General features: G+C 39.8%; 1 protein-coding gene across 1 annotated transcript in view; it reads left to right on the top strand.

The window, feature by feature from the left end:
* The window catches only part of SYNE1 (spectrin repeat containing nuclear envelope protein 1), a 493,953-nt gene that overhangs the window by 362,479 nt on the left and 105,428 nt on the right, over positions 1–26,046 (top strand). Inside the window, exons 98-111 of the mRNA XM_074948627.1 lie at positions 6,519–6,653; positions 8,022–8,128; positions 9,534–9,690; positions 10,918–11,049; positions 11,241–11,396; positions 12,577–12,786; positions 14,714–14,815; positions 16,902–17,021; positions 19,280–19,480; positions 20,343–20,516; positions 21,035–21,166; positions 23,819–24,015; positions 25,000–25,132; positions 25,634–25,816. Coding sequence (XP_074804728.1) covers positions 6,519–6,653; positions 8,022–8,128; positions 9,534–9,690; positions 10,918–11,049; positions 11,241–11,396; positions 12,577–12,786; positions 14,714–14,815; positions 16,902–17,021; positions 19,280–19,480; positions 20,343–20,516; positions 21,035–21,166; positions 23,819–24,015; positions 25,000–25,132; positions 25,634–25,816 — 2,139 coding nt within the window. The remainder of the gene's footprint in view (positions 1–6,518; positions 6,654–8,021; positions 8,129–9,533; positions 9,691–10,917; positions 11,050–11,240; positions 11,397–12,576; positions 12,787–14,713; positions 14,816–16,901; positions 17,022–19,279; positions 19,481–20,342; positions 20,517–21,034; positions 21,167–23,818; positions 24,016–24,999; positions 25,133–25,633; positions 25,817–26,046) is intronic.

Here is a 26,046-nt window from a genome sequence, read left to right as displayed (position 1 = left end):
CCTTCTTCTTCCTCTTAAACTTGATCTTCAATTCAGTGATACAAAAGTTATGGTCACGGACCACGTCTGCTCCCTTGTGCACACCTGTGAAATGTTCTTGAAATGCAGAAGCGATCTATCTGATTCTTTGTAGTACCATCTTGGGAGTTCCATGTCACTTTCCGGATTTCTTTGAGGAAATATTTTTCCATCTATCACAAAGTTGTTCATACTGCAAATTTCTACAAATTGTTCACCATTTTGGTTCATATCCAAACCCCTGCTGCCCTTGCCCATAACTTTATCTAACCCATCATTGTTCATTCCAGTGTTTGTATTAAAATCACACATAGTCACTATGATATCATGTTCTGGGACATTAATTAACGCATCTTGTAACAAATCATAAAAAGCATTTTTTTCCACGACTGGATTTTTGCACTGTGTAACCACTAGCTTGAAGAATCTAATCTAAAAGTGAACTCTAATAATTTTTTCATGGACTGGTTCCTACTTCATTCAGCATTTGGATTGCTATGTCGGCTTCAAGTCTATGATCCACATTCCTTGAATATATGATGGTTTTATTTGAACAAATTACACTTTAGAGAAACAAACTTGTTTATCTGCACTCACTGATTCCAAGGACATCCAGCTAGTAGCTATCCATTTCGGTAATTACTTGAGCTGTTTTAGAAGCTTTGTATATTGTTCTCAGTGACTTTTTTTTTCAGTGCCTCTCATATTCTTCACATGAAGTCTGATCTCTTGTTCAAGCCTGCTGCACACTCTGTGTGGCTCCTGTGGTTCATTTCTGTAGGAAGTTAATTTTTACATGATAGGATTACCAGCCCCCAGCACAACCTTGTGGATACTTCCCCATCCACCACCCAGGGGATGTGCTTAGTAGCTTCAGATGCTCCAAGTAACCGACAAAAACAAAAGGAAGCTGTGGAAATACCCTAAAAGCTCTTAGATCAGAAGGGATCCAAATAATTTTTTGCAGCTATCCATTGCAGAATTTAGCAGTCATACCATACAATATCGTTCAAACTTTTATGCTGTGAGACTACCTTCAAGCTACACGTATTTGGGGCAATAATATGAAATAAAATGCTGTGTTGACCTTGTGTTTTCTCTGCTTTTCTTCCAGATGGCTCCACTTCCTGGTTGCAGGAATGTGTGGGGTCAGCTGATATGAGGGTCAGAATGTAAAGGAGCAGTTACGGTGATCTGCCTCTTCTGCATGGGGATCTAGATCCTTTTAAGACCCGGGAACTTCCTGGTGCTCCTCCTGCCGTGGGGGCTCCTATTGGTTAGGAAGGTGGAGAGGAGAAGGATTAGAGGGGAGGTTCATAGAGTGCTATGGGTCCAAAAGGGTAAGCGCAGAGGCAGCACTAGCCTTTCCTAGGGAGCGGAGGAGCCTCTTACACTCCACCAGCACCAGCTACACAGTGAATTGCTAACCAGTTTCCCCTGCAGCCCATCCTCATTCCACTGCCCAATTTCACCACTTCTCCCTGGTCCCACTTCCTGGCCCCTTCATCCACTTCTCACTCTTATATGGGGAGCCATGTCATCTCTTCTCTCTGCCTTTTCCCCAGTCCCCGAGTCTATGTCTCAGCCTCATTCTGCTCCTTCCCCTCTCACTGAGCAGGAGGCAGGGATTCTATGAGTGCATGGGAGCCAAAGAGTCAGAAAAAAAAGGTGAGAGAAGTTCTTGAATGAAGCTGGGAAAAGGAGGTGCTCAGTGGAAAGGTTTAGAAGGGACTGAGCAAGAAGGGCGAGGGAGACAAAGGCTGGGGGTAGGAAGGAAGCAGAGACCTGTAAGCCATAGAGATTCAAATAAATGTTTACAGGTCAGGTCCTCTTTCCATCTCCCATCCTAGGCCCAATCCCCTCTAGCCCCCCTAAATCATGTGCTTGCAACCAGGAATGGTGGAGCAGAGGGCAAAGATGAGGAAAATGGTAAAGATAATGGCAAGAATTTTCAAAAGTGATGTCTAAATTTAGGCTTCTATGTCCATAAATCAGCATCTAAATAAATGGCCTGATTTTCAGAAAGGCTAAGCACCCACAACTCCCAATGAAGCACTTATTTTTTCTAATGCAATAAAAGACTGAAAAATGTTGTTTTATTCCTTAGAAAGTTCCCAAATTTGTATAGTTCAGCTAAGGTTAAAAGCCCACTAACCACAAATTCAGTGTATTTACTGAAGTGTTGTTGTTGGCTAACTTTCATGTAGCCTTTTAAAAATCAAGCAGAGGCCTAAATTTACCATTGAATTCACATATTTGGCTCCCAGTGAAATCATTGGAAGTTGTATGTGCCCCTCTGAGGGCAGAATTTGTCCCTAGTTTCTTAGAAATTCAGTGACTATTAGATTCTTTCGCAGTTGTCTTGTTTGTATTTTTTTCCATTTCTTGTAGCTCTGTAAGCAGTGCAATACTTAGTCTTTCAAAGCAAACAATATAAAATTGCATATTTTAAAGGGACACAGTCACCACACAGATCACATTTCTATCAAAATTTACACCTAGTATAGTTACACTTAACACACAAAGTTATTCTAACTGAAATACATTAGCAGCAAACAGTTTCTGGTTTTTTAAGTTTATTTACTTTATGCATTCAAAAGCACATTGTAGTAAATAAATTGCCTCTAAGGATTAAAAAATAATTGAAACCAATTTTGAATCTTGGTTTTTCTGAGTACTTACAAGCCAATGAACATAAAAAAAGTTCTATCAAATACAATTCAAATTGAAATGTTAATGTGTTCATTACCTTTTATCGTCTATCGATTTGGGAATAATTAAAAGAGACACAACTAAACATAGGAGGTTAGTGCTAGAACATGTGTATTCTAGCTTTTATTTATATATATGTGTGTGTGTAAGCTAGAATATACGTTACACACACACACACACACTCTTTGCAGTACATGGTTTACTCCTGGATCTACAAATTCCAGAGGCTCTCTCATATTTATTTATTTCCTATTTCCATAGACTGAAAAAAAAAATCTGAAACAAGCTTGTCTTGTAATGTTCCATTTTCAAACCTTGTGCAGTTTTATTACTTAGCATGCATCCAAGGCCTTCAGTTTGTTTATTTTAGTTTTGTGTAGCGCCTGTCCCCTTGGTAGCTGAACGCTCCTCCTAGCGAAGAGGATGCTTTAAGAATCTAGTTCAAATCAGTCTCTAGCCATTGATAAGCTTTCTGTACCATTTAGAAAAAGTGTGTTTTTCTCCATTCAAACAATAGCTTCCCTTCATTTCTTCCTCACCAAGATTAATTTGAGATTCAATGAGAAACTATTCATTTCTTTCAAAAGCCCTTCAAATAGTAGTAGGAGATAGAGAACTCTATATACTTGTCTCAGGAAAATTGTCATATTTTCAATCAGATAACTAAAACTGGAAAATAACCCTTGCTTTGCTTTGCCTGGGACCCCCCACACTTCATTCCCTATCTACCTACCAGCTTTGCTAAAGACCTCATAGCAGTTTCCCTACATCCAGCTAATCTTCAAGGAGAATAGAAGACTTAACCACAATGGAGTGAGGCGTGGGGTTAACAGCAGGTCTTGATGAAAGACCACTTAATTTTTGTCCCCCTTACAATTTTCACCTTCTAACACCACCCAACCCAACACCAGGACTGCACCTGTTCACCAGAGCTATTGAATTGTCCATCCGAAAGAAAAACCTTAGGCTTCTTTCTATGTTGTTGTCTGAATGCCTGCAACTACAGTGCCATGTGACAGCAGCCCATATCAGAGTTCAAGTCCAATCACTGATAGGTCATTATCAGCTACAAATGCAGTGAGACATGAGACAATCTTGTTTCCTTTTCCATCAGTTGATGGCATTGCACCTGTGCTGTTCCCTGTCCCTGAAAGAAAACAAGGGACCAAGTTGGACTTGAAGTTCATTCCCCATCATGGGAGCATATTCGGCCCTCTCTAGACCACTTGAGTGGCCAAGCTTGATTCAGAATGACAGCTGAATCATGGGTAAAACCTGTATCCAAGGAGTCACATCTACAAAAATGAGATGCATAAAACAAAAATCAAAAGGGAAGAGGGGCTGGGCCCTAGGTGTAGATTTTGAAGTTTTGGAATCAGTAAAGAAAAAAAAAACAGGAGAAAGTCTTTAATGATAGCCTGGTCTTTCTGTATCTAGATATGTAATAGGTGCTAACTTTGAATATACCCAGACAATCACAAAAACCCAAAATTCCGGAACCATATAAGTTCATGTTTGTAAATGCTGGAGAAGAAAATTTGTACTTAAATCCCTGCATTTAAATACATTATTCTGCTGTTGCTGATCAGCACTTCTGAATTTACGATGAATGTGGATTTCATAGGGGTCAAGGATTATAGAAGGGTGGCTGGATCAAAAGAAGTATCATTTGTAAACTCTTCCGTACCATTGAGGGCTTTGTTTTCTTTTTGGTGTTTGTTTACATAATGTAAACATGTAACATGTAACATAATAATTTATTTGAGAAGAAAGGATCAATTATATATAGTAAGGGAGGATGAATGGGAATCAGTTTGCCTAAAATTGCTGTCTGTCCATCTCTTTATCTCTCTTTTCTCTCTGTGTCAATCAACTCTCTCTATCTTTTGTATTTATCTTTTTATCTACCACAGATAAACTGATTCAAATATACTTATTAATTTTGGGGCTTAGTGTATAGGCCAGAATAAGAACCAGCATTCTCTCATTTGTAAATAATCAGTAAGCTGATGGAAACAATCAACTGATTCCCATCATTGTCAATTGGAACTTTTAAAGCTGGTAGGCATTTTAGGTCAATTAGGTCTTTGGGAAAGGTGGAGGTCTTCACTTTTAAAAAACAGATGTAATGTTTGCGTAAGGTACTGGATTAGCATTCCTGAAAAAAGTGATCTGCTGTTTATCCATGGAATATTAGTCACAGAATAAATGCACAGGGCAACTGCAACTGGAGCTGGGTGAAATTTTTCAGACTTTTAGGTTTCAGAGTAGCAGCCGTGTTAGTCTGTATTCGCAAAAAGAAAAGGAGTACTTGTGGCACCTTAGAGACTAACCAATTTATTTGAGCATAAGCTTTCGTGAGCCACAGCTCACATGAAGTGTGAAGTGAGCTGTAGCTCACGAAAGCTTATGCTCAAATAAATTGGTTAGTCTCTAAGGTGCCACAAGTACTCCTTTTCTTTTTTCAGACTTTTAGTTTGTTCCATGAAAAAATGCAGTTCTGATTGACCCAAAACTGTTCATGAATTTGACCCAGTTAATTTAATCTGGGAAACATTTTTCCAGGTCAGTTTCAGAAAAATATGCTTGTGTCATCTTTAGCCAGTGATTAGGGCACTTAGCTGGGAGATGCAGGTTTAAATCCCCACTTTGGAGCAACACTTGAACTTAGTGCTTTCCTAGCCCAGGTGAGCTGCCTAACCACCAAGCTATACCGCTCAAACTCTTCTGCTGAAGCTGTTCCACTTTATTTATTAATTATAATTGGGTCAGGAGAGAGAGAAAGAGGCTATAACATGGTGATTAAAGGATTCACCTGGTGATAAGAGGTGTGGATTCAAATCTTCTCTCTGCCTGATTCAGAGGAGAGATTTAAATTCACATCTCCTACCTCCCAGGTGAGAGCTTTAATCAGCAGGCTATGGAGTTATTCTCTTGTGTTCTCTGGCCAAATGGATAGTTAAGTAGTTATATAAAGCAGAACAGGAGAGCGTGAGTAGCCTGCCCCAGAATAACCAATAGCTTGGTGGTTGGGGCACTTACACAGTAGAAGAGAATGCCTCAGTTTAAGTCTTTGCTCTCAGGAATGCTTAAATATGTATACAAAGTAGGGCATCTTCAGTAGGTGAGATTGCGAGTAACTTACCCCAGGATAGCTTGGAGGTTAGGCTGCTCAGCGGGAGATCAGAGTTCAAATCCTGACTCCAGAGTGGGGATTTGCAGCTGGGTCTCCCACACACCAAGCCAGTTCCCTCATCACTAGCGAAAGGTTAAAAGGAATCTCTCTCTCTCTCACTTTTCTGAAGCTGACTGGACTTTTCCAGTTTGCTGACAAATTCTAAACATTTTCAGAATGAAACTGAACCAAATATTGTCCCTAATGTTTTTGTTTGCTGGCTGAACTGAAAGATCAATTATTTGCCCAATTCTAACTGCAACCCTCTTTATTGCTGGCTTGTTAATGTGGCTTTCCTGTGAACTGAAGGGACGTCCTGTAAGAGGGTGTCTCTAAGTCTATGCCAGTGCTGTTCCTCTGATTCTGCTAGCAAGATGCCAGTTGTGGTGGAAGTGTTTGCTTGGTTTGTTTTATGGAGACCTACCTGATACTGGCCAACAAACGAATAACTTCAAGTCACAGCTGAGCTAAATTCATGTAAACCAGCAACTTAGGAGTTGAAAGGCACTATACCATATTAATATGGACTGAGCAAGCCAGTGTCTCACACCTCATTGTAACATAAAAGGTCCCTGTCATATAAAGTAATTGTTTCTTTTCTTCTTAATCAAAGCAGGGAGCTTTACAAGACAAGGAGGTATGTGAATTGGACCTGATATCCTCACACAGTCCAAGTGTCCAAGAATGGCTGACCCAAGCACGAACAACCCGTTCCCAGCAGCAACAGAGCAGCCTCCAGCAACAGAAAGTTAGTACTTTGTACTTGCCACACGCTGACCTGCAGGTTTCATTTAACATCACAAACATGTTTCTTGATAGGACTTTAGGCATTTACTGCCTGGGCAGTGTAGGGAACCAGAAATTTATAAGATTCTTCTGGTGTATGCTCTGTATTTACATACATCTCTTATTTAAACCCACTTTTGCCCATCAAATGAGTACAGATACCCTAGGGGTAGGCATAGTATCTGAATAGAATGGAAATGATATAGCTAGTTTAGAACTTCTTCCTTAAATAATTGCACACTATTAGGGTGGCACATTGTCCTGTGAGGAAAAAATGACTCGTATAACTTAAATATCCAGGTCTAGTTCATAGCTGGTCCTTTGCAATGTTGTGCAAAGAATGGGGAGTATGCTAGATGCCTTTCCTCTACACACACAGTCTGTACAGGGGGCAGTCAGAATCACAGTCCCTGCACTCTTCTAAAAACAGAATCTGCTCCTTCCAGCACACACAGTGGATATGGGGCCATGTTTCCATCTCCTCTACTCACAAGCCAGCCAAGCTACCTATCTTCTGAGAAGGAGCCATGTTACGCTATCTGTTGTAGGGTTTTCTATAGCAACATAGGATCTGAGGCCCCAACGCAGCAAATTACTTAACTATGTGCTTTAATACTTTCCGAATCAGGGCCTAAAAGCTTTGTGCTAGCATGCTGCATTATCCTGCATACCTGAAACACTAAAGAGATTATGCCCCCTGAGGCAGAGCTCTTCCTAGAGTTTGCACCACCCGTTACTGAGGGCTGTGCCATAATGATGCAGTTGACCCTTCCTCCCCCTCTCCCCATCAGAGGTAAGATAGAGCCAGCCAGACCAGATTAAAGATGACCTTGTGGTTATGGCTCTGAATGGGGACCCAGGAGGTCTGTGTTCTGTTTCTGGCTCTGCCCACTATTTCCTATGTAAACTTGGGCAAGTCACTTAGTCTCACTGTGCCTTAGTTCCCCATCTGTACATTGAAGATAATACTTACCTTACTTCACAGAGGTGTTGTAAGGATACATTCATTAGGGTTCTGAAGCACTCCACTGCTGTCTTGATGGAGACAATAGATACACACACCCTTGTGGTGTCATAGTTTGGCATGACTGAGTCATAAGTAGCATATTGGTTTTTTGAGATTACTCACCTTAATAACAGTGAGGGGAAGGCTATGAACATCTATATCATTCTGGGAAGGCTGTGGGCATCTATACTCATTTCCTGCACATTTATTTTGATGGCTGTCCGACTCTGATGGTTAAGAGAGGTAAAAACATGCATCGGATATGCTCTTCACAACCAGAAAAACAAACAAACTATTAACATAGCCATCTTTGTTCTCTGTTAGGAGCTGGAACAAGAGCTGGCAGAGCAGAAGAAGCTACTTTGTTCAGTAGCAAGCCGCGGAGAAGAAATCCTAACCCAACATTCTGCTCCAGATGGCCGTCGAGCTAGGTGAGCTTCGATACATTTTTTTTTCAGCGGGGATCCCTAAGCCTTCACGCTTTGGCCTCCTTGCTTCTGTCTCTTTCTTCCAACATCTTGTTCTCTAATTTTTGTTCTGTCTGTGTTTGTACAGAGCCTAGCACAATGGGGCCCTGATCCATGTCTGTGGCTCCTAGTTTCTGTGATAATACAAGTAAATAATAATACTATCCTAAACCATTGTGATCTGAAAGCATAATCTTATTAACAAAGGAAGTGTCTATAACTTAATTTTGTCTGCATGAAGTTAATTAAGACTTTTATCTTTGGCACTTGGAGTGTCTCTTGAATTTTGAGCCATAGGGTGAGATTCTCACCCTCACTCTGGACCATTTATGCCAGGCCTTGGTTCAGGCTGGGGGAGAATTCTCCCTGGTAATAACTGAAGAAGACAAATACAGTCTGCTTGAGGACTCCCACAAGCCTTGGCATGGGAGCATGCAGCGGTGGGGCTGGGGAGGGTGGAGAGTCCTGAATTTCCATTTGCTGCAAAGCTGGCCATTAGTAGCTCTGGGGGTGGGGCAGGTAGGATGCCATAAATTAGAACAGCTCTCAGAGCTGCTTAAATAACCCTGGCTCCTGCAATATGCCAAAATCTGGAAGGCATAAAGGTGGTTCATAGGATAGCGGAGCAAAAGCTTTGATGCTCAATATTAGGGACTTTTACATCAAAATCAGTGCATGTGAATGACTCAGCAGGGGAAGAAGGCCAGTTACTCTCAGCAGTTTGTCCTCCTCATGGGTTAGTGTTTACAACAAGGAAGTGTAATAATTTAAAGTAAATTGAAAATCTCCCAAGTTTGGGGTTCAACCCAGTCCTGTAATAGTTGTGGAACAGTTGTTTTCCAAATAGCCACATTCACAGCCTTACCCCTGAACTTGGTTACAAAAGAAGGGGGAAAGTTGAACTTAACCTTTTGTTCACCAAGATTCAGGTAACATGTCTGACATGAGGAGAAGTAGTGTAGGACACATGCGGAAAAATAGAGAGAGAGAGAGTTGATCCAAATTAGTAACTAGTAATTTAAATAACTACAACTTCTCATTCTCTGAAATAACAACGGATTTAGAATTTAAATTTGAATCTAATATATTTTTCATCAGTTTGGGGGTTGTATGTGTTTCTATTAGCTTATATGAGTGTTTGCAGCTCCATACAGTTCATAAGAGTTGAATGGGTCTGGTTATATTTGAGTACTTATTTCTGTTCTAAATGTATCCTTCATATTACTGCTTTAAAGCACAACTAAAAGCTGTTCTTTTAAAAAGGCATTTATTTCAAAATTGAATTATGTGAAAAATCAAAATTGAAAGGGGCAAGAAACACCTTCAATTACAATACTTCCTGAGCTTAACTTATATTTTTTTGTCACAGTGAGAAGCCTGATGTGTTATCTCAGGAGTTAGGCTTGGAAGGTGAGAATCCATCAGCTGAAGATCAAATGAGAATGAAATGGGAAAGCTTGCACCAGGAATTCAGCACCAAACAGAGACTGCTGCAGAATGCTTTGGAACAGGAAGAGGCACAACCGGTAGCTGGTTTTAATGTTTCTGTGCACTCTTGTATGAAAAGCATGTAGCTGAGCACACAAAGTACAGTTTATGCACAGCAAATGCCTTATGTAGAATACAGTTTTTAAAAATAGTCAGTTCAAGGAACATAAAGCGAAATTTTTGGTAAAATTTTACAAATTAACCAAAATTGGAAGTATTATTCGGCTTTATGAGTTTAAACTCATTGTGTGGGATCCTGGTCCCATTCAGTTTATTGACCTCAGTGAGGCCAGGATTTCACCCATGGAGTTTTACCGCAAGAGGTAAATGGTTCAAGATTTGCGTAGATCGCAGATCACCTTCACTTTAGATGTAAGCAGAACCATCTGCCAACTATCCAAGGGTCTGGCAGAGATTAAAACTCATAATTATTATTAGTTTATTTGTATTTTAGTAGCCCCCAGAGGCCCCACTTAGGATTGGGGCCTTCCTGTGCAAGTTGCTGTACATATGGCAAGGGACAGGCTCTGTGTGAAAGAGCTTGCAGCCCAGTTTAAAGTGAAATGCAGCAAGTTTGTGCAACGAAGAGAGAATGAGGAAAGAAGAATGAGAACAACAGTGATGAAGGTGCATGTTTACCTAGACTCACTCTGGGCTTGACTCAGCTCACATAAAACCCAGTGAAAACTTTCCCACAGACCTTAATGGGAGCTGGATTGGGCCTTATGTGCAAATGTAGATGGTTTTTTTACTTAAAAATATGGTACAATATAAATAGAGTCGGCAATCCTCATTGCCCACTCATTTGTCCTGATTCATTTAAAAAAAAAAAAGAAGAGCACCCACTATTTTTTTCCCTCGGATGTTCCGGCCCCGGGGCACCCATGGTGTCAGTGCCTATGCAAGGTAGACAAGAATTTGTCTAGCTTCAACTCCCAGCCATTGGATTGTGCTATACTTTTTCTCTTGTTAGGCACTGGCTTAGTGCTCTGTTCCAGAATGGTCTAGTAACTGTAGCTTTCCAACATATAAACAGTATTACTACTTCAGCATCTCTGGGTATACATGTCTCATTGCTAAGTTTAGTTCAGGTATACTGTTCATACATGATGTGAACCTCCAGTGTGAGCAGCTTTATAACAGCGGTATGTGTGTGACTTATTTAATGGTGTAGGGGCTCCTCAGCCGGTAGTGGTATCTATATTTTCGTATGAGAGATCCAGTGTACATCAGAACTACTCTAACCAATACTTCTCTTCTAACAGCTTTACAACAGACCAAACAGACTGATGTCTGGCCTACCCTTGTATAAAGGGGAAGGAAAGGCACAAGATAAATCATCATTTGAATCTATATTGGTTGGTTTGAACCAGGCCTTTGAAGATGTTTCATCTCAGGTACAGTGGCATTGTTTGTTTTTAAATACAATTTTATGCAGAGCTGCTATACAGAGTGAACACTCCTCTAGTTCCCACTTGGCAGTGAGCTGTCCCTCCCTGAACACTGGAGAACCAGGGGACATTAGTTCTCTGTATGGAGGCAGTATGAACTGACAGACTTTCCTATCACTTTCGCTCCTTTCACTCAGGCTGGAGGAGCAGAGAAGGAAAGCCTGCACTTGGAACAGAAGCTTTATGATAGCGTGTCAGCTACCTCTTCTTGGCTGGATGGTGTTGAAGAATGCTTATTTGTTGCTACAGCCCTGCTTCCAGAAGAGACAGAAACTTGCCTGTATAACCAGGAAGTAAGTATTTTTAGTTTTCCAATCAGGTTCTGTTTTGCTTTGTATTTTAGTGAGAAGTAAGACTCTAGAATAATAGTTTTGCATAACTGAATGCAACTGGAAAACTCCTTCCAGTTAAGACTTTGCCCTCATAAGGATAAGGGACTTCACAAAAGCAGATGTCAACAAATGTAGAGAATTGATAGGTAAGATACTATGGGAAGGAAATCTAAGGGAAAAATGAGTTCAGGAGAGCTGGCAGTTCCTCAGAGACAGTGTTACAGACACAACAGTAATCTATCCAGATGCGGAGGAGAAAGAGGCAGAACAGTAAGAGACCAGAATGACTGTATCAGCAGCTCTTTAATGATCTAAAATCAGAAAGCAATAATACAAAAAGTAGAAAGAAGGACACATTGCTAAGGATGAGTACAAAAGAATAGCACAAGCATGTAGGGGCAAAATGAGTTGTACCTAGCAAGGGACATAAAAGGCAATAAGATGATGTTCTAAAAATACCATAAGAGCAAGAGAGAGACAAAGGAGAGTGTAAGTCCAATACTTAGTGGGGAAGGAGAGTTAATAACGGATGACAGAAAAAAGGCTGAAGTATTTAATGCCTATTGTTTTTCAGTCTTCATTGAAATGATTAACACAATTAATGTTAACTACAAGGGGGAAGCAACACAAGCCAGAAGAGGGTAAGAACAGGTTAAAGAACATTTAGATTGATTAGATGTATTCAAGTTGGTGGTGCCTGGTGACATTACCCCAGTGTACTTAAGGAAGAGCCCAAGCAATCTTGGAACCATTGAGAACTCATAGAGGATGTGTGAGGTCTCAGAGGGCTGGAGAAAGGCAAAGAGAGTACATATGTTTAAAAAAGGGGGAGAAGGAGGACCTGGGAAATTATAGACAAGTCAGCCTAACTTTAGTATCTGGAAAGATATTGGAACAAACTATTAAGCAATCAATGTGTAAGCTTCTAGAGGATAATAGGGTGATAAGCAATAACCAACATGGATTTGTCAAGAACAGCTCATGCCAAACCAACCTTTTATTGTTACTGAAAAGATTTCCTGGGCTTTTTAGCATGGTTTTAAAGTCTATTGTGAATGAAGGGGTGGTAGTTACAGCAATACAGTAGGTCTACTTGTTAGTGTCTAATTCCAAAAATTGTTCTGTTCCATAAAAACTCCAGTCTCTTGCCAAAGATATCAAAGAGATGTCAGAAGAAATGGATAAGAACAAGAATTTGTTTTCTCAAGCATTTCCCGAGAACAGTGATAACAGGGATATTATAGAGGACACTTTGGACTGTCTACTGGGGAGACTGACCATGCTGGAGTCAGTAGTAAACCAGAGGTGCCATCAGATGAAAGAGAGACTTCAGCAAATACTCACATTCCAGGTAGGTTGCCAAGGAATTCTCTAGACCCTCCCTATGTCACATTATCTGTTGAAAGTTTTGGGGGGTTATTAGGGAATAGAATAAACAGGTAAATTTCCACATACAAGTGGAGTTTTAAGGCAGGATTTCAATAGTGACTAGAGATGTTAAGTTCCTCAATTTTTTGGTGTCCAACTTGTCACACCTTAAATAAACCTGACGGTCAGAAAGCGTTGAGTACGCTCACTGTGGTGTCCATCTCAAGTTGAGTATCCAAAAATGGAAGCCCCCCCAAATCAATAGTCCCTTAAAAATTTGGGCCAAAGTTCCAACTCACATTATTGTTAGCAGAATAGTTGTACATATAGTTCCCTGTGTGCTACCGTGAATGTTCATCCAATAACGCATGGCACATGTGTTTGGTATTACAACAACCAGCATCCTTTGACTACTATACTTAAAGGGGGAAAGAGCAACTATAGCTTTCAGATTTCTAAGGTACAAACAGCATAGTGCTTTGTTGATAAGGTGGGATACAGTGCAAAATATATACCAAACATTAGCCTTGTTTTGATATCTACCTTCTCAACTTTGTTAACACCATCCCATTATCCTTTAACAGCTCCTACCTCAAGTGACCTCCAGTATGAAAAACTCTGTGTACATAATACCCTCACCCTTTATTCGCCTAGAAACTTTTGCAAGCGTCAGGGGGTTGCTGCCATCTTCTCCCCTTTTCCTGCCACATAAAGCCTACACTGCCAGTCACTTCAGGAAGTTTCTTACAAGAATTAGAACTTCCAGCAACTGCTGTAAAATTGATATATCCAATGCCATCTGTCTGTCTTTAGATCAGAATCCCAAACTGAATGAGTATTTTTAAAGGATTTTCATAAAATTCAAGAGTGAAGTAAATACAGTATCTGTTTTAGTCACATATGCCTCTGTTGTCTCATCTTGAATGAATGTCTTTATTCTATATATATTTGGAACTCTTCTCAACACACAGCCTGTCGTGTTTCTTTGTTTTAAATTCTAAAACCCATAGAGATGGTTTGCTCTGGCACAAATGAAACAAACACTAGCAACAAGTGTTAGGTGTAAAACGCCTAACTGTGGTAGAGAAAAGAGATCATAAGTGTATATTGTTGCAGTACCATAGGTACTATTGTATAAGAAGTCATCATATGAAAATAAAAATAAATCACCATTATTTTCTGCCTTTGCTGGGTGTCTTTGAAAATGTAGAAGATGTTTGAAGATGTTGCTCATGCTTTCTGGTATTGTCAGCATACCTGGGATAAATATGTGAACAGAGAAGAAAGCACTAACAATTGATTGAGGATAGTTCTGAAAAACAGCAAACAGATTAAAATGTAATTCTGCTCTGACAAATGACTCTGAAAATGGCAATATTGGGTTCCATGTTTGTTGTGTCCTGCTGACTTCAGTGTTAGATTTGCTCAGTTTACAGGCAAAAAGATCTTTTTCTATGAAAAAAAAATAAGAAGCTTGTTAGCTAAAATGAGCGATTAGAAGCATTTGAGCTGTATTTTATTCATTTTTGTTAAATAAGGCATTCTTAGAAGAAGTATGAATTCATGTTGTCAAATTGGAATGGAAGGGCCCACATGGTTTCTTTTTCTCTGAACATTACACTTGCATAATAGTTATTTCACCTTTTTTTGGAGTTGTCAACAATGTCCCATGGTTTTAAAGCACTTTGTACATGTAACATCTAATTCAATACACAATAGATTGTATGCATTCGTGTGAATTATTCATTTTGAATACATACAAGTAACATACCATGTTCTGAAAATTTAGTCCATTATGTCAACAAGTGATGTACTCTCGTTTGGGAATAGACTAATGTTTAATTGATGTGAGTCATGATTGGCTATAATTTTTCTCTTTTAAAACTTCACTTGAACTTTGTCTCTTATAGAATGATCTAAAGCTACTGTTTACATCATTGGCTGATCACAAATACATAGTTCTGCAGAAACAAGCAGAGGCAGCTGAGCGACCTGAAACGGAACAAATGCAGGTATTATCAAATATCTATTATGAACAAGAAGAGCAGTGTGAGTATGGTGAATACAGACAGATTTTCTGCTTGAGACTGAAATAGTCTCTGTAGGACAAGAACCAGGTGTGTGGGGGAGGAGGATGTTTATGGTGTGTACATTGTATGTGAAAATAAAATATGTGCATGTCCAAGAATGTACTGCTGACTTCTGCAAAATATTAAAAACTTCTAAAATAGAAGGGGCATGGAATACAGACACAGAAAATCCAGGCGGCTAAGGAGATTCATATAGAGAGCACCCAAAAGTATCGTCATTTCAGTACAGACAATTAGAAGGATAAGTCCTTGACCTACATCTCTTCAGTATGCTTTGTCTTGCTGGTGACTGATTAAAAACAAGTGGCATGTTTTGGTGCTCTGAGGTGTTCATATCCTGACCTCCACATTCTGTGTTTTTCAGACTGAGGAAAATGTGCTCTAGCAGGAAATGTGCACTGAATAATTAATCTCAACCTAGATATTTTTTGTCCCATGTTTTTGTTATTCCTGGTATTGAAAACAAACTTTGGTGAATGCAGTGTGCATCAAAGGCTACTTTCTGGCTTTTTTGTGATAGGAAACAGGTGGGAGCAGAGATGTAGTAACAAAGTGATTTGCTCGGGTACTACAGTGATGAGTACCTATATGCAAAGCTAAATAAACAGACAGATTCTGGCAGTCACTCTGTCTGTGTTGGAGAAACCTAAACATAATGACTCAAAGTTCTTCAAAGTGTGGTTTTTGAAAAACTCATTGGGTTCTTGCTCCACCATCTGTTGCTTGATGCCAGCAGGTGGGTGGGGGTTAGACATTAGAAATCACACAACCTTACAGTGCAGGGAGTGTTTAGGTCTGTATTCTGACAGGCTCATGCATGGTGTGCTGCATAGTTCCTGGTACCCCTTCCTCCTTAGCTAACCTACCCAAAAAGGGCAGTCAGAATTTAGTTCCCAATATATAGAACACAAGGAGGGAAACAAGTAGGCAAGGAAAGAGACTGAAATAGTATGTTAGCTCAGCTGATAAACCATAGACCTTTTAATTTCTAATTTAATAGGGTCATGGATTCAAGCCCTGCACTGAGTAAGTATAGTTTTAGGGCCCAATTCTGAAATCAGTAGAACTGCTCACATCCATAAGTGTTTGTAGGATTAGGTCCTAAAACTACACTCACTCAGTGTTACGAGAGGTCAAAGGGACTATGCATGTGAAATATTAATCCCTTGTATAAATGGTTTCAGGAGAGAGGCCTTAAAAAAGAAGGCTGGCTTTATAGTTAAGGTACTATATTGGGTCTCAGGAGATCTGCTTGCTATTCCTGGCTCTGCCACAGACATTCTCTATGATCTTCAGCAGACATCTGGGGTGAGATTTCAAAAGGCATTGGCCTCACTGCTTCCACTGAAGTCACTGGTAAAACTTTCATTTACTTCAGTGAGAGAAGTTAGGCCATCACTGACAGCCTTGTAAATCCAACCCTTAGTCACTCAGTTCCCCATCTACAAAAGGGGGCTAATTATGCATTCTTACCTGACAGCACTGTTGGGACTCATAATGAGGACAATGGCAAAGCGCTTATGTTCTTCAATGGTGCAACATCAGGGCCATTGTGAAGATAAATTGTTTGTCAGGTTCTCCAACGCTATTGTGATGAGTGATAGAGGAAAGCTTAATTTTAAAATGTGTTAAATACCAAACACACCTTGCGTGTTTCTAATATAAACAGTATATATTACTAATCAGTAGTACAGAAATAGAATCAGATTTTGTTTAAACAATTCAAATATAACATTCAATGTATGTGATATAAAAGCCATGCTACAGTAAACCTTTAATCAAAAAATTATCTTGAATGTCTGTCTCTGCTTCCTGTGCTATATTTCTTCAGGTTATTCAGTTTCCAGGGTTCTCAGTGAAACACGATGAGTACAAAATTCACTATTAAAAAAATGGGGACAGATTAATACTTCATATCTAAAACAGTTCAAGTAAATGGTAATAATGTAGTGCAGGTAAAAGATTGTTCTTAGACCTTCTAGCTAAATGTTGCAATTCCTTGATACAGGCTATCCTAGAGGCAGAAGATGGTCTGAAGGAATTAGATGCTGGAATCAGCAAATTAAAGAAGCGTGGAGACAAGCTACAAATTGACCAGCCTTCCATGCAAGAGCTATCTAAGCTCCAGGTATAGTTCCCTTCCAAAGAAAGGTACATTATAATAACTACCTACTGATATTGAGGATATCTGTAAACTGCCCTTATCTTTATTGTACATAGGGCAATTTACAAAAATATGTCTCAAAGCACTTCACTGTGTGTAAAAGAGATTTATAATTTTCTCCATAACATCCTCCTTGTCCTTGTATTTAACACTTTTGTAGCATCGCTGACCTCGATCCTGCAAATCCCTACATGCTTAACTTCCAGCTTATGTGCAGTCCCATTGGCCGCTCAGGTGAACAAAGTTAAGCATGTGCATGTTTGCTGTATATTGGCCTCTGTCCTTTCCAGAGCTCTATGACCTCTATTATGTTCCATCTGAATTTAATTATTTCAAAGAGATATGTATCTATTTTCTGTAACCTGTGTGTATCTTTACTGTTTATACAGTCTTGTCAGCTAAAACTTGATGAACTAATGCAGCTTGCAGGACTATATATTAAGTATTCTTCAAAATAGCTATGCAGGGATAGCATATTCTAGAACTCGATTAGCTCTTCACTTGCAGGATCCTTTTGGGTGGGGAGGCGACGACAAAGACCTAGAAATCAGCAGGACTAACTCAGTGAAGTTAATATAACTGTCATTAAAATGAGGTGATAGTAAATCTGAAGCAAAGGAAACAGCTAAACTAAACCTGGAGATTTATTAGCTCAACAAAACAGCCATAGAGTCACAAAACAAAAGACAGACTTTAATTGCTCATGTCCATGTACACTGAGATCTAGTTAGAGCCTGTGGTTCCTTAGCCGTCAGGAAGGTGAGAAATCAGTCTTTTTCCTCCAGTCATCCTGCCTGGGTACCTATGAACTACCTACTTTGACTTTTCTCTCTTATAGGAGCCTCTCCCAGCATGCATCCCTGCTAATTGTCCCTTTAACTCTGGGAGAGACAGCCATCTGCAGCTATGGGTAGTCATTTTGCCTCTCAGTACTTCAGACCGCAACTCTTTCCTTTCTAGCTCCTCTTATAGTTGTGGAGCAGAAAGGGGTCATTTTAAATTGTTGGACATCAATTTTATTTTTAAAAATACTACAAAATAATTAGTCCAGAGAAACAATAAACCAGCTTCTATTAGTTGTTTCTCTTATTGGCAACTCATGGAGGTTTTCCTTAGGTTGCTTTCTTACTGAGTCATCTCTGTTGTTCTTAGCTGTCTGTGGTAGTTACATGTAAAGATGGACAGGATGAGTTGTGGAGTGGTTGCTTTTTGTGGCCGTAGGAATGCAGGGAATAGCCATAGTGCACACAAATCTTCTCTGCCAGGCAGCATTTGGTTACAGCACTTATGCCAGTTCTGCATTGGCCAGAAAGGTGCTCTCCATAGGGAAAATTCTAGGGGTCCTTTTCTGCTGATTGAAAGGGGCACCACTGTAGCGCTTCAGCAAAGACACGCCTTTTCCCTTCAGCGTAGATAATCCCACCTCCCTGAGAGGCAGTAGCTATGGCAATGGGAGAAACTCTCCCATCGACCCTGTGCTGTCCACATGGGGGGTTCTGTCAGTATGACTGTGTTGCTCAGGGGTGTGGAGTTTTCACACCCCAATCGACATAGCTATACTAATATAGGTCTGTAGTGTAGACCAGGCCTAAGGCCCCTTTACACTGCTAGAGCAGTGTAAATGAGTCTTGGTGTAATTGAGATGAAGCCTAATGTGTCTGGGTGTGTCCTTTCTCCAGCTGCTCTGCTACTTAAGCAAGGCCACTTCAGTTAACTTCGTTCTTAAACACAGAATCTCAAGAGTGGTGCAGTTCTCACCTGTTTTTCTCTTTAAACACTGAGCTGTTAATTTGCCAGTGAGTTGTGTGTCTTCAATGTGTGTTTACGCCCTCTTCAGGTTCCCAACTCAGATACTTAGGCCAGGACTACACTCCAGACCTATGTCAGTATAACTATGTCACTCAAGGGTGTGAAAAATCCACACCCCTGAATGACATGTTATACTGACCTCCCCCCCCCCACCCACGTGTAGATAGCGCTATATCAGCAGGAGAGCTTCTCCCGCCAACATGGCTAGTGCCTCTCGGAGAGGTGGATCAACTCTCCCATTGGTGTAGTAGCATCTTCACTGAAGCACTACAGCGGCACAGAGAAGACTAGTTCTAATTATGGTGACATAGTTTGAATATAGTGAGCACATTCAGTGTGTTGGCTTAAAAGTAATGTGTTCAGTAAAAGTGTGCATGAAATGAGGAATGCTGTTGTTGCTTGTCTCCCCCAAGGACATGTATGATGAACTGATGATGATCATTGGATCCAGACGCAGTGGGCTGAACCAGAATCTGGCCCTCCAGGGTCAGTATGAACGAGCTTTGCAGGACCTGGCTGACCTGATAGAAACTGGCCAAGAAAAGATGGCAGGTGACCAGAAAATTATTGTTGCTTCCACGAAGGAAGTCCAAATGCTACTAGACAAACACAAGGTAAAAACAACATGTTCATTTAAAAAAAAACTGTTTATTTGAAGGCTAAGTAAAACTCTTATCTTGCACTCCACTAACTTCTGGCCATTCTATAGCCAGCCTTCACACCTGGAGAGGCATCAGGAATTTTGATAGTGATTTACTGCTGGTTTAGGATACATTGCAGTATTTTTTAACTAAATGGTGTTGAGTATACCACCAGCTTGGATTTTTTGGCAAGTACTCTTGCAGTAAGTAAATTCCATATATGATGGTAGCCACTTTCTCACTCATCCTAGTTTATTCTGACTTTGAATAACAATGCTTTTGTGCTGGCTAACAAAGATGGAGAACTTGGGAATCTCTCTGGAATGCCTCATTGTACTCAGTATTATCTTATTGCTTGAAAGCAACCCATTGAACAGGTTAAAGCTATTGTCAGGAATGCACTGCAAACTTTAGAAAGAGAAAAGTAGCTTGATTTGTACACTAGTTAATTCTATTTTCTTTAGGTAAGGTTTTGGTTTGCTACTAGCTTCCACAAACACAGGAAGATGTGGCTGCTTTGTACAACAAAACTTCTTACATTATTAGACCCAAATTCTTCTCTGATTATACATAATTGAAACCAGCTATGTCTCACAGGGTGTAAGTTAGGGCAGAATATGTAGTTTAAAGATTAACTCTTTTTCTCCAGTGTTAATGAGCTTTTGTGTGGCGATTGGTGGGGAGCGAAGCTTAGCTAATGGTATGTCTCCCGATACTTATATGGCCTCCGTCACAATAGTGTCGGAGCACCTTTGAGTTTGGCAATTTTTTTTAGGGTGACTTGAGTCTAACTGGTACAATCTGATCTTTTTTTTTTTTTCTGGAATCCTTTCAGGAATATTTCCAGGGTCTGGAATCTCACATGATCCTGACAGAAACGCTGTTTAGAAAGATAAGCAGTTTTGCCCTCCTGAGGGAAACCCAGTCACATACGAAACAGATGGCACAAGCATCCGCTGTGTTAAAACAGGCTCATAAGCGGGGTGTTGAGCTGGAATACATTCTAGAGGTGAGGGGTTTCTCTGTTTTCTCCTTCCTCTGTAATGATGCACTATTAGGGGTGCATCCCGCCTGTACCTGCAGAGGGAGGGCAGTGTTGGTGAACCTTGGTCCCTCTTGTCATATTTCCCTATGTTGGAATGGAGGATTGGAGAATGGAGCAATCTCTGTTGCTCACATATTGTGAAGCAATGAGAGCATCAGGTTCAGCAGCCAAACCATATTGTTAGTAGTATATAGCATTTTCAAAGTTAAATGGACTTGACCCGTCAAGAGGAGAAAATGTCATTTTCCAAGCAGAAGCCAGGTCTGCGATTTGGATCACATGACTAAAAGCTGATCCTGAGTGTCTTTGACAAAGTTAACATTATATTATATATACACTGTGCATTTCCTTTGGAGCTGGAGAAATGCGGTTAGAGAAATTTACATAAAGGATGTAAATAATATTTTAAAATTTAGTTGTAAATAAAAACCTAGAAGTCAAAGGCAGTATTCACCATACACATGTATAAATTATTCGTGCAGACCTGGACACACCTGGACAAGGACTATCAGGAACTGACCAGAGAGCTGGAGGCTGTTGAAAGTAGCATCCCTAGTGTTGGTTTGGTAGAGGAGACAGAGGAAAGGCTTACAGACCGGATCACGCTTTATCAGGTCAGTGGCAGCCTGGGATTTTCAAACATGATGTACTTTTTGATCATCCATCATAAATCTCATAACCATGGTAAAAGCTAGTAGTTTGTCTGGGATTTCTACTAAATCCTACATTCTTGGTCTCATTTTATAGAAAGGTCTTCTGATTTATTCTCTCTTGGCTTGTCTACGCTACCACCGGATCGGCAGGCAGCAATCAATCCAGCGGGGGTCGATTTATAGCGTCTAGTATAAATCGAAAAAAACCCCTGAAAAGTCATTTTTAATTAGAAAACCAATTTTTTTCATTTAGAAAATGTATTAATTGAGTGTTTCAGCAATTTTGAATCTTTTTCAACATTTTTTTAAGTCGAGAACTTGGTAAAAACTGACCTTTTTCTGTGAACAGTGTGTTTCTACAAATTGATATTTTTTTATGGGAAAACATCTCAGAAAATTCCCAACCATCTCCACCAATGAGCGGTTCAGTCTTCTATTCTTTCCCCCACAGCTCCATTATTTTTCCAGTCCTAACTTGCCAAGTTTATTGTGTTTCCCTATGCAGTACAGGCTGTTGGCTTTTGTACAGGTTAATAGGAAATCTTGAGCAATGTCCTGTTTGTTATTTTTTCTGATGCTGGGCTCAGTTTGTGTGTGTTAATAGACCAGCCACTAATTTATTTTGTTGTCTTTTGTTTTCCTGACTTCTTTCATAGTTTAGAGTAAAATAATCCACATTACACAATGTGAAATACCAGCATACAAATCAGACTAATGAGCAGCTGTGGCACCCTTGCCTTGCAACGTTGGGTACCTTACAATGCCTTGCTGAAGTAGCTCCCACCTGGGCCACTCACAAACAGGCTTCCAGCCACACTTGGGTTACACTTTGGCTCTCCCCAGCCTTGGTTATGCTGCAGGATGACCCCAACATACATACATAATATTTAAGTCCATTATTCCTTAAAGGGAGTAATATGCCATTTTACTCTCTCAAATAGTTATTCAGATGCTTCCATTTAAACACACTGGGTTAAATAAAACAGAAAACAAGTTTATTAACTACAGAGAGAGAGAGATTTTAAGTGAGTACAAGTAATGAGGCATAAAACTGAGAAATAGCTCCAAGAAAAATAAAGTTCAGACATTTACTAATACCTAACTTGACAAACTATATCAGGTTCAAGCAAAGTATCTCACCACATGGTTTCAGCCATTTTACTGACCAAACTCTGTAGGTCACAACCCCTCCCACAGAGTCCAACAAATGCTTCTCTTGTTGCTTCAGGTGCAGTGAATGCAATGGGAAGGGGAAAGAGAGAGGGGTCTCTTGGGGTGTTTGTCCCTCCTTTTTATAGTTTCAGTCTCTCTCTTGAAAAACAATTCCTGCTGGGCCCTAGGACACAGAGTCTTTGTGGAAGAATGTTCCCTGCTGGCTTTTTCTCACCTCTTTGAGCTTTCTTTGTTTCCTTTCCTGCCTGATGACTCTATTTACTGCTTAAATGCAAATTAAGCAGAGCACACATTCCTTTATTTAGGGCAGACCTGTTTGTCAACCTCAGTTTGCGAAGGACTGTGGTGTTTGGAACATATGTTAATAACATCATGTAGGGAAATCTTATAACTCTACAAACAATGTTGCCACACACATTTTATCAGGACAGTACTGACCAGCAAATTATGAATTTTCAAATGATACCCTACAAAGCATACCATGTACAAAAATTATTACAATAGTATGCAGGGTGAACATGGGGGTATATTCTGTGATACCCAGGCTCTCTCCTGTTGCCAAATATTTTTCTCTCTCTTTTTTTTTTTAATGACCACATTCTCAGATTTCCCATCTCATGCTATTTAAGTTTGAAGTTTGCTATGAAAACTGTATGGCTGCCTTAGAATTTTTTAGGTTGCTCCCTGAGAATAAATGCTTTTGCAGGGATGGAGTGAAAATGGAAAAAAAATTTTTATCCTTCACTTTTCAGAGTAAATCCTTAAGATATCACTACCAGCTTTTCAAAGAACAGATTATTTAAATGGCTCAATTTTCCATGTTTTCTTTTGACATGTCCAGGGTAGTATTGATAGGCACTCTGCCACCTGATTACATTAGAATTTGTCAGCATGGAAGAGAAAATAGAAATAGTCATGGAAATAAACTCATTGCAGGTGCCATTAGTAAGTATCAAACACCCCATGTCATGTTTGGTTACAGCATAATTTTTTAAATGAGAAGGCATGTGCATTTGATGCTTGAATTTATGCAGATGTATGAACATTTATGCAAACTTGCAATTCCTGTATTTTGTTAGCTGTTTGTTGGCAGGTAAATTAATCTCTTTCCTTCTCTCGTATATCTATTATCAATCATTCCTTTCTGTATCTGAACGCATGTGCACAATTCTGTGCCCTCCGCCATTCTCTCCCTGTTGGACCTCAGGCACGTGAATGAACATACAGTCTTAGCTTCCTGTTGTAACACCATGACCTCTGGTGGTCCAATTCTCTCTTCTTTAACCTTCGCATGGCAGCATTCTTTCTCTTCCAAAAAGAGTCTGAATTAAAAGAGAGTCCTTGAAACAGGGAGGGAGTTTGCTATACCTCCGGCAAAAGGAAAATGGGGCATTGAGAAGCTACCGATCTGACTGTCTTTCCTGTCCTCTGTCATTACAGCGCCTGAAATCTAGCCTGACTGAATACCAGCCCAAGCTTTACCAGGTGTTGGATGATGGGAAGAGACTACTCTTTGCTATCAGCTGTTCAACTCTAGAAAGTCAACTGAACCAGTTAGGAGAGCACTGGTTAAACAACACCAGTAAAGTGACCAAGGAACTGCACAGACTGGAGACTATACTAAAGCACTGGACAAGGTAGTGCTAATGAAACTGAGGGATTGAGTGTCTGATCCTGTGCCATTAAAATCAAGGAGAGTTATCTTTTCAAAAACTCTTAGTTTATTTTTTAAAAACCACAGCAAATTAATATTAAAGTTGCACTTCCCAAACTTCCTACCTCTGCCCCCGTATAGTGCCAGCTGACTCTCTTCTCTGCATAAGAACTCTCAAAATTGTGTACCATATTATAATTTAATACATATCAATACATGTTTCTGATACTAAATGGGCTGATTTGTCACTATAGTAATCTTTGCTTTTTCTGAGAGCTCTAACTCCATGATCTGTATGTACATTGTTGTATATGAAGGCACTCAAGCTCTGGGTCTAATGACCCTGGGCTAATTGGCTGGCTAATCGTCTTTCTCATCACAAACCACCATATCTCTTGGCATAATTGGCAATCTCTTAAAGAGAGACCATTATGGAATTATAGGACCCTGCCATTAAGATGTTGTGCATCTAATGGAGACATTTTGTGCCATTCACATTTGGTAGAATCAGCCCAGTGAAGAGTAGGGAAAGCTTGCCTCAGTATGTAGTTTGTCAAACCAGGAAAATATTCATAACTTTTGTAATTTGACTTTTATTCAGTAACTATCGGTCCTGGTTACCAGATCTCTGGTAGGGGAATCTGACAAAATAGGTTTCATCTGTCATCTTGCTTCTGGATGGAGGGTGGGGATTGCTAGAAAGTGGGGAAGTAGAAAGTACATTTCTGTAGCTGCATTTAACAGTTCTAATTTTAGGACATGACAATTAACCAAAAAAAATTTGAGCTGAGCCCCAGTTCTCTCCTACCAACTTTCACGACCGTATGATGTTTTTGTGGATTTTTAGGAGGGAAAGGAGATGTTCTTTGTAAAATCAGGCTTCCAGTGGAGATCCTCATTTGTTGAGAGACTACACTAGAGACAAGGGTCGGCAATGACAGTGTTTTTATCATTAACATCCCCACAGATATCAGAGTGAATCAGTTGAGCTGATTCATTGGTTACAATCGGCAAAGGACCAGCTGGAGTTCTGGACTCAGCAGTCAGTGACAGTCCCTCAAGAACTTGAAAAGGTGCGAGATCATCTGAATGCTTTTCTGGTAAGTCAGTTTAGGAACCTTAGGCACCTTTTCATCTCTTATTGCAAACAAATGGTCCCACTCTCATAAGGTTTATGCATATGTCATCAGCAAAACGTTGCACGTGAAAAAATGTTCTCCTTGTCTGTGTGTGTAGACCGGCTGTACAATACCATGCTTGCTTTTTAAAACCCCCCTCAAATATCTGAATGTTAAACAGTACTGTTAAATACAGAATATCTGAGCAAAGTTACTAGAAAGTGCCCTTCATACTTCGTAACACCTATTGTATGTAGGCCTTGCTGGTTTTTATTCTGGTACAAAGATTTTGTACTTTTAATTAAAACAACAAAAAAAGAAATTTTAAGTCGTTTATATTTTCACCTAGACAAAAATGTAAGAGGCTACTGAATCCAATACATATTTTAAAATATATTGTTTCTTTTTGAGTAGAGGAATAAAGTTAGCTCTAGTTGGTTAATATAACATATTTATCTCTGTGAAATTATGATCCTTTTACAGGAGTTTTCAAAAGAGGTTGATGCCAAATCATCCCAGAAATCTTCTGTTTTAAGCACCGGGAATCAGCTCCTTCGGCTGAAGAAAGTGGATACAGCAGCATTGCGTGCAGGATTGTCTCAGATCGACAGCCAGTGGATAGAGTTACTTACACAAATTCCAATAGTACAAGAAAAACTGCATCAGGTAGGGGAGAAGTTTACTGCTACTACAGCCTTTGATGTTCAGAGAAATATAGTGACTGAATTAAAAGCTTTTGCATTTGAAATATTTAAAGTGCAGCTGGGTGGCACAATGGATCAATAGCATTGCCTTTTACTTAAGTTTTAAATTGTGACCAATTCAAGTTAAAATGTATTCTCCTCGTCGTCTTTCTCATCACAAACCACCATATCTCTTGGCATAATCGGCAATCT

Source organism: Natator depressus, chromosome 3, assembly GCF_965152275.1.
Source record: "Natator depressus isolate rNatDep1 chromosome 3, rNatDep2.hap1, whole genome shotgun sequence".
Lineage (NCBI taxonomy): Eukaryota > Metazoa > Chordata > Testudines > Cheloniidae > Natator > Natator depressus.
The sequence above is the reverse complement of the archived record's forward strand: the minus strand, read 5'-3'. Positions and strand labels throughout refer to the sequence as shown.